The sequence below is a fragment of the Lathamus discolor genome, chromosome 3 (assembly GCF_037157495.1).
Source record: "Lathamus discolor isolate bLatDis1 chromosome 3, bLatDis1.hap1, whole genome shotgun sequence".
NCBI classification, from domain to species: Eukaryota; Metazoa; Chordata; class Aves; order Psittaciformes; family Psittacidae; genus Lathamus; species Lathamus discolor.
In genome coordinates this window covers 109,942,972-109,955,929 of record NC_088886.1, presented here as the reverse complement: position 1 = coordinate 109,955,929, position 12,958 = coordinate 109,942,972, and the positions used below count along the sequence as shown (strand labels likewise).

The window sequence follows — 12,958 nt, the reverse complement described above, 5'->3', positions numbered from 1 at the left end:
CAGTCCTGAAACACCAAGCAGTAGTCATGAAATTACATACAGAAGGCAAAAAAAATAGGGACCCTTAGAACAGGGGAACAGAGCTGAACTGAATTGCCGTACCTCTCTGGCACTGTGGTTTTCAAAGGAGGAGAGGCTAAATGAATGGAGTGGGCAGTGGGGAGGATTTGTCCTTTCAGCCACAATAGATTTTGCTGAATGAACATAAGCATGTTTTTGCCATGAAGTGTTAATGCCAACAGTGGCAGATCTCCACTGCAGACGGTGAGATTTGGCATCTATGCAACTGGCAGTGGAGAGAGTAAAGAAGGTGGCTGCAGTTTAGCGAGCAGAGATGTTTTTTCTTTCTTGTAGAGTTAATCACAAAAGGATGATGCCAGAGCAGTTCATCTGAATTTTCAGTAGATCTGACTCTGGTATGGCAAGTTCCCATCACGGAGGTTGTACACCTGTAACTCACTGGCAATAAGAAATGTGTATGTGGCTGTTTATTTTTATTGTTGTTTTCTTTTTCTCCCTAGCATTTCCTGGCTTTCTGGTTTCTAGACTGAATGTGCAATAAGAGTCTTTCCCTCCCTTCATACAGATACATATCTTCCAAACATAAATATTTTATTTATGATACAACTCTGAACAGGTATTGCTGGAAAGAGGAGGATTATGTGTTCAAGAACTGAATAAGGACTATTTACACCAGAAATAATCTTGAATACTTGTGGTGTTATGTCTTTCAGACCAGGGATCGGTATGTGTTATATAAACTAAGTTAATAAAGGCAAACCCAGGAACTGTTTTGTTTTACAAGGGTAATAGCATTGAAATTTAATAATGTTGATGGGTGTGCCTTTTGTGTGGGTTTATGAGTAGTAACAGATGAAATACAGAGGACAGCATCTTGCCTGAATATATACAGATATTTATATTTCAGCTCTTGCAGCTTGAAGTCTTTTTGATCTGGATCTGATGTGCTGGACTTCAGAAGTATGGTATAAATAATGAAATATCCATATTTTAAATGAAATACGGAAACATTCTAGGCTAGGATTCTGGGTGCGTAAACTTGGTTTTCTTTTGTGTTAGTTGTAGCTCTGGGAAAGGCAGTTTGGAGGAAGCAACTTTTGTGCTCTGGATGCTAATACATGTCCAGGAACGTACCCAAATATTAAAAAAATCTAAACCAATTGATCAGTTTAAGCCTTCAGTGAGGCTCTGTTTTCACTGTAGTTTCTGCCAGCTTTCTTTTACCCAATGTGTATGGCTGATTTGGCAAAATATGCTGTAGTGTGCATTTTAGATCAACGTTACCATCAGTCACAAGATTGCCCTCAGTTTCCTTAGGCAAAACTTCCCTAATTCTGTTTTCCTTTTTTTCCTTTTTCTTTTTTTTTTTTTTTTTTTAATTCTTCATTCTGCTTGGATTCCCAGAGGCTCAACGCGAATTTGAGTTTCTAACAATAAATGAATTCTAGGTATTTAATGTGGGTAATTAAAAAAACCCCAAACAAAACAAGAAGAAACCCAAAACCCCAACACCACTAAAACAATCACCCAAACCCAAAACACCTCAAAACACCTGCACTTGGTTAAAATAAGTTACAACACAGAGCATGTAACAAATGTTTTGTTCTCCTTATTTTTTTGTTTCTATCCTTCTGCCCTATCCCATCCTCTCCCCATTTCTGTGCCTTGTAGGGGAAGAACCACTTTTTGGCTTGTTTTCAGTGTTTCATCTCTTTTTCTTTGGAGGTCTTTTGTTGTTTGTAATTTCGTGCTCTTTAGTAACAGTTAGCTCAGGGGTTGCATGAGGACACAAGGATCTATTTCCAGCTCTGCCCTATCTTTGGCTGACCCAGATCCCAAGGTGTGACACCCGTGTGTGTTTTGCTGTGCTGAAGATGACAGCCACAGCTTGCTGCCAGCTGAGCCCAGAGCCCAAAAACACCTGAGTTTGCTTCATTCCAGAAAAGAGATGTGCAAGGTTTGAGCACAGTGGGTGTTGTGGTGTCCATAAAGGGTTTTGTTTGTATGTAGCAAAGTGATGTGGGTGGGTTGGGTCCTGCTGTAGAAGTCTGCTGCCCAATTAATGATCCTGGTGTTGAAATTACCTCCATGTAAGGATTTGTGAGGGTCTGTTAATATTTTCACGCACCGCTTTGTGGGTGAAGGGCTACAATACTACAAACCGACTTTCTATCAAAGATAATATTCTTAGGAGTTGAGTATAGTTGTGGGTTTTGTTGGGGCTTTTTTTATTTGTTTGTTTGTTTGCTTTTGTTGTGGGTTTTTGTTTGTTTGTTTTTTGTCTGGTTCATTCCTGCCCGTCTGCAAACTAACTTTGTGGTGTTATTTGCATCTTTCTTGCACAGAACTAAAAGCATTTGGGTTAGCAAGTGGGGTGGGTTTCCTATTGCAGCCATTCAGAAACAGGCTAATATTCATTCCACTTCTGTTGCAGGTGTTACTTTAGAATTTAGACATTAGGATTTTGGTGTGCATTACAAAATGAGATGTGCACTTGGTGGGTTATCCGTGGCCTAGGTGGAAAGCTCGTACATGTTCCAGCTGGGGTCCTGGCACCTGGCTCTCCCTCCTGTGTTTCAGGAGACTTTTCAGTTTGAAATAGCTGTTTGTCTAAGGGCAGGACCTGCCCTCCCCTTCACACCCCATCCTCTCCACCCCCAGATCACTCAAAGCAGGATTTCCATAGTGTCAAAACAAAAGCTCTGCTTAGCAAGTGTTCCTGTGATGAGATTGCTGGTTGGGTGAAGCCTTCTCGTGAGTGTTTGCTGGTTTCCATAACTACTTCAAAGTGCAAGGAAGAAGAAAGGGGAGGAAGAAAGTTGAGCAGAGAGATGTAGGGCTACAAAGAATCAAAGGGATGAGGCTTCATCAGGTTTGGAGGGAAAAGGTGTCTTTATCACCTAGCACAGAAGGTGTGCGTGCAGTTACCTATGCATGCAGTATAGATGCTGAATTTTTGTAGCAGAGATATTCACTAGCGGTGTTTCCCATCTGAAGATGAGCTGTTTGTTTATTCAGATATGATGCAAGTACTTTCGTTTTGAAATCTTTGCCACTGAACTCTGGGCTTGGGTTCAGAGCTGTCATACTGAGAGATCTCTGCCTGTGAGTGGGTTGCCATTTCTTATTTTCTTGTTAAACTAGGATAGGAGACACATGAACTGTCTTTTGGGTTTTTTGGTTTGTTTTTTTTTTTATTATTTTTTGGGGGGGGGGGGAGTGGTTTAGGCCTGTTTTTTGTTGGGTTGTTTTTTTTTTTTCCCTTCCTATAGAGTAATTTAGAAAAAACAGGCCGCTCTGGGATTTGTGCAGTGTGCAGGCAATCTTTTTTCTCTCTCTGAAGCTGTGTAAGTAGCTACTCTGAGTACGTGGGTGTTGCTTCACATGCTTATCCCATCCTCTCATTTCATAGTAGTAATTCTACTTGCTCTGACTTTCTATCCACAGGACAGTGTTTGCCATCAAGGACTGACCTTGGAAACTTATCTTGGAGCTCTGTGAAACTTGTGAGCTCATCTGTACCTTGATTTTATCCTTATAGATATTTTGTATGTGCAGCACAAACCCAGCTTTATTGTAATGTTATAAAATGGCAACAATCTCTTGTGTGCTAGTGGTGCAGCCTTTTGCAAGGGGCTGTTTCTGGTTTCAAGGCAAAGTTATCCTGGAGTGAAGCAGTTTGGTACATTGCTTGAGAGCTTGTTAGTGTTAGTAAGGTCCAGCACATAATTCGTGTCAGGCATTGCCTTTTCCTTGCAAATTGGTGTGCAGAGATTCCTTGCAAGTACAGGATGTCCAGTTATTGAGGTGCCGGAGCATTATTGTTAGTTATGATAAAATGCCTGTAGAGGAGGTGACTCTAGCAGTGACTCAGACCCTGCTGTTACAATTTGTTTTGTGCTGTAAAAATGCAGGATGAGAGCTTCCGGCTTTCATCCGGAGTATTCGGTCTCTGTGTAACGTCTGCTTACCGGGGGCTTGGGGAATTCACTTGTGGGTTGGTTTTAAAGCTTTGAAATTTCAGTCCTTACAGCAGGTGATTTTTTTCCTTACTTACATGTGTGCACACATAATTGGTGTGAATCTAACCATTTGCTTTCCGAAGGGGAGGAAAATGTCACTATGATGGCTTCAAACTGTGGTTTTCCCTGGTCCTTGCTCATTTTAACACTGTTTTTTACTAATGCATTTGTCATCTCAAATTTTTGGGGGTGTTTGGGAAGGATGCTCAGTGTTGTAACTGAAACACACCCACCGCCTCAGAAAGGATTTGAAAATCTCCTTGGCTGCTGGTGAGGAACTTGTTGCAGTTTCTGAAATGGCTGGTTGTTTAACTTATTTCTATAGTGACTGTTGCCTTGGCAGCAAAGGTCCTCATTTAGAGAAGAAAAGCACTGTACAAACATGAGGAAGGCATAATTTGATTGGGGAAGACTTAGGTTGTCTTTGTTTGGGTTTCAGGGTGCTTTAGGAGGAAATTGGAAATGAACAAACTGGTTTGGGGGGTCTCTTTTTGCTGTTTTAGGTGGATGTGTGCTTATCTCATCAGTGTTAATTGTAAGATGTACTGCTTTCTGCTTGTATGTTTAGAGGTAATGGGGAACAGCTTGTTAACCTGTAAGCCAGTGCTGGTGTTGTGGAGGAAAGTTACTGCTGCGTGGACCCTGCAACTATGCCAGACAGCCCACACTGCCTGCCTGGGGATGTCCATCACTTGCTCAGTGGTGAGCCCATGGACTTTGAGAAACGAAATCTTAAACAGTGATGTCCAGCATGAGTGCTTAGTTACCCTCAAGCAGATCTAGAAACAGAAAACTGTAACGTTTTCTGCACCTTGGTCATCAAATCAAGTGTGAAGGTTTAGTCACCTGATGATTTTATTGCTGATTATCTTGTCCTTTAATCAGAAAGATGACTGCTCCCATGTTTAGTCTTTATGCACAATGACATTTTGACAAAGCGATGCAAAAGAGAACAGATCTTGACATGCAGGGTTGTGTAGTGCACTCTCAAATACTTGTTTAACAACCTTTATACAGGCAGATTGTAGTGGTGGTGGTGGGAAATACTTCTTGTTGGGAAAGTGAAAAAGGATCTGGAAGTTTTCAGTTAGCACTTTAATATTTGTTGGTAACAGGGGAATCAAGGTCATGGGAACATGGGGAGGTGGGGACTAGAGCCCTTGCTGAAGTTATTTCATTGTGCTTGGTTTGTGGTGTGTAGGTATTTTGAGATACCAGTTCTACATGGCATTGTTTTCATAATGCAGTTGTATTATTCTGATAATCACATTGTTAGTGTTTTAACCAGTATCAGATAAAGGCTCCTTAATGGGGGAGATCAGCTGTAGATAGAGTGGTTTAATTGCCTGATCCAGGCTGACAACCGCTATTAGAGCTGGGGAGGCTTGGGTGTGCATCCGTTCCCCTGCCCACCCCTGTGCCCTTGCTGGGACAGTGGGATGTGGCCTGGCAGCAGCTGATGCCCATCTTTGCCTCCTGTCCTCAGCTTTTGTGGACAAAAGATGACCTTTGTGGAAGCAAGGGGACCAGAGTATCCTTAACAGAGTCTGTTAAGTCTCCTATAAACAACCATGAGTTTCTGACAGCCTCACCTGATCAAGCTTTGATGAATGCATGATAGAAAACAAGATATTTTTAATGTGACAAGCTGGAAAGTGTTAGTAAAGCATCTTTTTTTGCCTATTCCTCTCCCATTAGACAGGTTGTGAAATAGAGTTCTGAACGGTAGGTGTGTTTAACTCTCAGCTCCATGGCCTGCATCTTTGGCAGAGTATTATCTTTGCCCTAAGTCTTCCTCCTGTGAGTATCAGTTACTGTACTTTTACAAAAGGTACTCCATAGTGAATTACACACTGGTGGTATGATAGTGGTAGGCTGGGATTGCACACACACTTGCTAGAAGACATACACATTTGCTGTTTCTCGTAACGCCGCCAAGGCCAGGCACCATGAGGTTCCACTAGCATATTATGACTCTTGTGCCAGTAGTGGAGTAGTGTTTGCAGCTGGCAATCAATTCTTGTTCATTTAGGCTCCACAGAGAGCTCATCTTAAAACTTACTAGCTTAGCTACAGCAAGAGGACATGTTATATGCATGGCAAGTAATCGTAGAATCATTTTTAGGTTGGAAAAGACCTTTAAGGTCATAAAGTCCAACCATAAACCCAGCATTGCCAAGTCCACCACTAAACCATGTCCTAAGTGCTACATCTACATGTCTTCTAAATACCTCCAGGGGTGGTGACTCCACCACTTCCCTGGGAAGCCTGTTCCAATGCTTGACAACCCTTTCGGTGAAGAATTTTTTCTGAATATCCAATCTAAACCTCCCTTGGCAATGGAGATGTAGTTTGAAGCTTGGCTACAGGCTCCTTTGCAGTATGTCTTTGGGATCCTGAATCCTTAAGCACACAGGAGGCTTGTGGTGAGTTGTCAGATCAAAAAAGCTGGTATGTCAGGAGGATAACAGTTAAAGGTCCGCTTTCCTCCTTTCAGTGGTTTGGGAGACAGCGATTCAATCATTCCAGCATTTAAAATTGCAAAGGTTTAATATTGCCCTACCTTGTGGTATACAGAGTGTTCCAGCAACCCCAAATCCATGATGAATATGTAAAGCAAAACTTGGAGAGGCAGCTGATGTAGCTGTTAAATGGCATGAAGAAATTAAGTCCTGCTGCAGACAAAGAGCCCAGGTGTTGTAACAGGATTAAAAGAATAACTTAGGCTTTATCAAGATTATAAGGTGCTACCCTGGGAAACAGCAAGGCTGTAGAGGTCCATTAGTATTAGTTGTGAATTTGATGCCACACAGTTTTTGGTGCAGCATCTCATGGATTGCAACCTGAGTGTCTACCCTAGGACAAGTGTGAAGGTGTGTTGTGTTTTCTTCACACAGATAGAAGATCTTTGAGTTGTGAATTACTGGTGCACCACTTGAGACTGAAATACTGCGGACATCACAGAGATGATGGTGTTTCCACCTTCTTGGTCTGCAGTGACCAAGTCAAGCCACAGGCCTGAGGTAGCTCAAAGCTGACATCACCGTTAATGCCCAGGTGGGCTAAACAGGGAGCTGGAGGCAAAACATCTTCCCATAACTGCTGGTGACACCAACTCTCCTTGGCATGGAGTATCCCCGGCATGCCGTAAGGATGCAGGGCTCATGCTTGAGCTTTGTGCTATGGCTGATGCCAGACTCTGGGTTTCAGGTGCCCTGTGATAATGTGGCTACAGTGAGTACAGCTGAGACCAGCGTGGTGAAGAGCTGAGCTGCTCTCCTTCAGTCAAGTGTGGTAGGAGTTTCTAATGTGGGTTAACATGCATAATTCAATCCATCTTTTCCCTCCTCCCCCCCCCCCCACCCGCCATGTTCTGAGCTGTGTAACTAAATATCAGTTTGCTAAACACAACTTGAATAATGAAGCAATCATTGGCTAAAAGCCTTCCTCAGTACATATAATCCCATTTAAAAAAAGCAAGAAAGAAAATAGAGCTCTATCCTCTCCTCTGCTGTTCTGAAATAGCATGGATATTCACAAGAGGGAATGTTCATCTTCATCCCTGTTTGCTACATGGGTTTAATGTGTACGCATGCATGGCATGCCCAGCAAATGGAAAGGTGGTGTACGCAAAGTGCTGACAGTCCTTTGCCAAAGCTTTTTCTTTTCTCAATCATCAGACCTGGTTCATTCCACAGAGAAACAGATTAAAACCTGCACCTCGTGTTTCTTGCTCAGTTTAGAGGTAACAGCTCAAAGAACATATTTATGTGCAGCACAGTCACATTTTACATAGAAGCATACCTCTGTATCTGTTTTATACAACATCTGCTTAAATCGTGCCGGTAGTGTAGATTATTTTGGTTTTTCTTAGTGGTAACTTTGCTCCCTGTGATGAAACACAAACGTGGTAGCTTGTGAGAGGCTAAATATATTCTTTAAGCTGATGAAGGCATGATACGACTTTTGAAAATATGAAGTGTTTTTTTCCCATGCTATTATTTTCTTCAGGTCACTATGTGTTTACGATACTGCAGCTTCCTGAAGGAGACGCTTGGTCTCAGGTTGCAGGCTGGAGACAGGGGTTCTTGCTGTTTTCCTCTCTGTGTTCTGGGGACAACTGTGTTTTCTTTGTTCATTTAATAAACATCTCAAACCTGGGAATTTGCTAGTGGCATTCACTGCCACATGATCACCATCTCATGCTGCTCCTGTCTCAGAAATGCAGGAAGAGCTTCCAGCTAGTAATACCTGTTTTCCGGTAATTTTTGTATTGGAAGTGAACAGCTTTTTGCAATTAGTGTGGTATTTAAGTTCATTACATAGTTCCTTTTTTCAAAAATAAAAAATTTCACGTTAACTTTTCTACTGGTTTTTAGCTGATGACAAACTTATGTGAATTGTAGCAGTATACCATGGAAACAGTAAAATCTATCTTGAAGAGCTGCTAAACATCCACTGGAGTCTTGCAAACCTAAATGCTTCAGTTCATTTTTAAGCTAACCTGTTTGGACATTGATTTTTCCTGCTGGTGCTTTGGCCCAGAGAATATAATCCTGCTTACCTACGTCTTTCTGTTGTCGTTGACCTATAGAAAAGCATTTTTTTGTGGTAGACTAGGTATTTTTGCCTTGCAGAACAATAATCAGGCTTCCTATTCAATAACTAACTGCAACACATTGCATTAAGATAGTCTATAAGGGGGAGAAAAGGTTTCTGACGTAAATAATACTAAATAAACATTTTCTCTGTATATCCTTAAATACAGTTTGGGTACTGGTTATGGACCGGAGCTGCATGGTAATAGAAAATTTAACAAATATAGAGCAGGAGGAGTCCTTCCCACAGCTGCAAAGTGGTGTTTAAAATACAGAACTGTTAAGGCTCTTGAGAAAATCAGTAGCGAGCTCAGAAAGGACAGTGCTGTGCATACAACGCTAGAGCTCGGATCAGTTAGTCTTTTCCATGCTAGAGCCCAGCTATTCTTGTGCAGCAATCTCTTCTTTAAAAATGAATTGCAAACTATTTTTAAATGCTGTCCTAATGACTGGTTTTGGGTTTTTCTCCTCCCCAGGAAGAATGCCAACACGAATATGAAGTGAACCATTTCCTATGCTTGCCACAGTGCGTGGATGCTCATATCAGATGGTTAGAGACAGGGACTTGCCTCTTGCCAAACTGCTTCACAGGACAAGATGAAGCCAAGGAGGAGCTTTCCAACACACTGGAGACGCAGTGGCTGCTGCCCAATTTAAAATTGATGTCAGACTGTGCCACAGCTGCCTGGCGAGATGAAAGAAGTGGTGTTGTGGTCACCTGAGGAGGTGACGAATTGGCTAACGGAAAATGCTGTGCCGGAGTATTGTGAGCCATTGAAAAGCTTCACTGGGCAGGATTTAATCAACCTCACGGAGGAAGATTTTAAGAAGACGCCTCTCTCTCGGGTGTCTTCTGACAGCGGACAGCGGCTTTTGCACATGATTGAAACTTTAAAAATGGCTCACCACATGGAGGCTCACAAAAACGGGCACATCAACGGGCACATCCACGTCAGCAACACCACACGCGAGAATGGCTTTAGCAGTAAAATGAAGCTGAACGGGATGCCAAATGGTTTTAAGAAGGAGATGATAAAGATCCCCATGCCAGAGCCAGAGCGCTCACAGTATCCTATGGAATGGGGCAAGACTTTCCTGGCTTTTATTTATGCACTTTCTTGTTTCATCTTTACTACAGTGACTATCTCAGTCGTTCATGAACGAGTGCCTCCCAAGGAGGTGCAGCCTCCCCTACCAGATGCATTTTTTGATCGTTTTGATCGAGTGCAATGGGCTTTTTCTATTTGTGAAATCAATGGCATGATCCTTGTAGGACTGTGGTTTGTTCAGTGGCTGCTCTTAAAATACAAGTAAGTAAAACCTTTTGAAAACTGAGTGCTAGGGAGGTCAAATACTGGTTTGCATCCAAATAAAATGAAGCTTCTTGTGATCTTTCTGGTTTTATTTTCCCAAATTGAGAAGTTCAACAGTCACCTAAGAAACTAAGATACAGCCCTGGTCTTGTTTGCCTGCACAATTGACTTGAACCCTCTTCATGTGTGAAAAGCCATGAATTGGATGTAACGGTATTCTTACCTCAGTTTGACTGTTCAGCAGAGGCACAGCTCACACTTTTGTGAAGTGCAAACCAACTTGGGATCAGTTAGTGTCTCTGTAGTTTGCCTGATGTAAAAACCTACCCTAAGATTACGATACTGGTGGACAAAGCCAACAGACAGTGGCTTAGTTCATGTACCTAAACAGTGCTTCATGAAAAAGTGTTGAAGTATGTTTTTTGCTTGACATTAGATGGGACAGGTAATGTCAGACACAAAATATGTCAAGCTAATCATAAAATATGCAAAAGTATTGATATATACTGAATTTTCATGGTCTTGGTGGTTGTCTGTTTCCTTGCTCATGCTGGTCAGAATTGCAAGGGTGAATTTGTCTGCCAGTGGAAGTAATCTGCTGCTTACCCTCTACAGAGTGTGTGCAGATGCTTAATTCAGGGTATTTATACTGCTGTAAATCTGTACCTTGGACTGCCTTATCGTAAGTTTCTTGTGCTGCCATGGCTGTGAGTAAAGTGTTCAGAGTCAAATGGCATTAAGTACTATGAGGTGGCATATCACCTTTCCTTTCAAAACCTAGGCACAGTCATGTCCCCACAGCTGCACAGCCCAAAGGGGGTCTCCTCCTTCTTTACCTGTGCACTGACTCTTGTGACTCCTGTGTAGGAAACTGAGGAAGGAGTGTAATTTAGCCCCACCGTATGAAATAGAAGATCTTTCAGTTTGCAGGACTTTCTAATGACCCCTTTTTTGTGAAAAGAGAACTAGAGTCCAGTGGATCACTCACTCTCATAGTGGAGAAAAACATTAAAACTTAAAAGTGAGCATGTGGTTCACCTGATTCATAAGGTACAGGCAGCTTGAAAAGAGAATTGCTAAGCTGGGGCAGGATGCCCTAGTGCAATACAGCTGTGCATTTCCATAGGAATGTGACAGATGTTTAAGTAATTCACAAGACTGAGATGATGTTTTATTCATCTTTCCTGCTGTTTTGTACTACTTAATGAATTTTATCAGGTGAAATTCTAAAACTGTTGCACATTTCTACTGAGATGGCATTCCTTAGAGGAGTGTTTCTAGAATGGGTAATTTATTGTTATTCTAGGGCTGTAAAAACTGTGGAATTGCCCTTTTTATTTTTATTTTTTTATGTGCACGTATGTATAGGAGAAAGGATTTACCCCAGCTTGGCCTCTTGTTTTGTTTATGGCTGTAAGCTTCGGTATCACTCCACTCTTGTGTTGGCAGCTGCACTCCAGCTTCTTTCCCCGCTGCTTCAGCTGCCTATAGTGAATGTGGGAGAACATTAAGTTTCTTGGGTCTCTGAGTATAAATGTCCAAAAATGAGGGAAGCATGTAGAGGAGGTAGCATGAGATTGCTCTCAAGAACAGGGTGGCAGGTTAATAGGGTAGTATGAAGGATCAGATGCCCTATAATGGAACTGACCAGTCTTTAGATTAAGGAGCAGCAGAATCCATTAAGTCCTTGGAGATTTCAAAGCGTTGAGACGTTGGCTGGTGATAAAGTATGTTGGTATTGTTGATAGATGTGAAGATTCCCCCTTGTACCCTCTCACCCTGTCACCATTTGGCTTGATGTGTTCATTTTCTATTTGCTTTAGAAGGGTTCTTTCTGGTGTTAGAGGAAGATGTCAGCTGGTCAGCGCTGGTCGGTGCGTGTAATGGTCATGTAATGCTTTGGTTGTCTTTTATGTCAACAAACAGAGGTATCGAAGTCTGAGAGGCTCAATCTGTTGGTAAGCAGCAGAAAGGGAAGAATGGGAGAGGTGCTGGTGGAAAAAGGAGCCCAGTGAGGTGGATTTATCTGGAAGACCTTATTCTCATGGCTTTGGATAGTGAACCACTAAGTGCTATAAGAAGAGTGGAATTACTTTTGTGGCATGGGTTATCATCTCCCTTTGAAACTTAACTCAAGAATAGAGAGAGGAAATTATGTCAGCTAGACCTTCCTCACTTCTGTGATCTCTGATGGTATCATTGCCCCACTACATTTGAGATCTTAAGATGTGAAGCCAGGTGATTGCTGGGCAGGATGAACCTGGTTTCTTGCCTATTCAGATGACAGAGGTACTGTTTGTGGATGTCTCCAAGTGCAAGCTCAGGGTCACCAGTGAATGAGCCTGCATTGTTACCCATGAGCTGAATTGCAGCCAGTGGCTGGGTTGAGCCTTTGGCTGAAGGAGGCAAACTTTTTGAAACACTTGTCCTTGCCAAGCAGTGACATTCCTATTGCTTATCCTACCAAAGTCATTATTGCCCAGTAACCTGATTTCATCCAGTCTAAGCCTGCTGTTCTCTGAAGCAGTGACGTACAATAGAGATGTGTCGTCATTCATAATACTGATCACTCAGGTCGTCTTCTTTAGACCAGGGATTGCATGATGATGTTAAATAGGATGGATCTACGTGTCTTCTGTGTTGAACTGCAAAGTTTGGGCCAAAATAGAAGAAGGCATTGTCTGTCCAGCTAACCACAGTGCAGGGTTTCCCTTTGGCCCCTGTTACTGCTTTCTTGCCTGAAAATTCGTTTTACCTTCAGGTAGAGACTGGAGTTTTTGGCTGGCTTTTGGGCAAGGTACTGCATTTAGTGCAAGAAAATCAGTGACAGTTTTCTTTGAGTTTCCATACAGAATACTGCCCATGGCGTTGCACTGGTTTCCCACCAGAAAGCAGGAGAAGGGTGGCTGTACAGATCTTTGCTGGGGGCTCAAGCTTTTTTCCACAGATACCATGGGGACCTTGAGAAGTTCAGGCAAGCTGCCAAGGGAGAGTTAACTTCTCT

The 12,958-nt window shown here is 42.3% G+C and overlaps 1 protein-coding gene across 7 annotated transcripts in view; it reads left to right on the top strand.

Moving 5' to 3' along the window:
* SGMS1 (sphingomyelin synthase 1) overlaps nucleotides 1–12,958 on the top strand; it is a 101,580-nt gene that overhangs the window by 77,251 nt on the left and 11,371 nt on the right. For 6 of the 7 annotated variants that reach the window (XM_065671127.1, XM_065671130.1, XM_065671126.1 and 3 more), the window contains one exon: nucleotides 9,118–9,951. In XM_065671127.1, the coding sequence (XP_065527199.1) occupies nucleotides 9,335–9,951 (617 nt within the window). In that variant the 5' untranslated portion in view covers nucleotides 9,118–9,334. Of the gene's footprint in view, nucleotides 1–7,253; nucleotides 7,353–9,117; nucleotides 9,952–12,958 lie in introns of those variants that run through there. The other variant, XM_065671129.1, reaches the window with a different exon arrangement.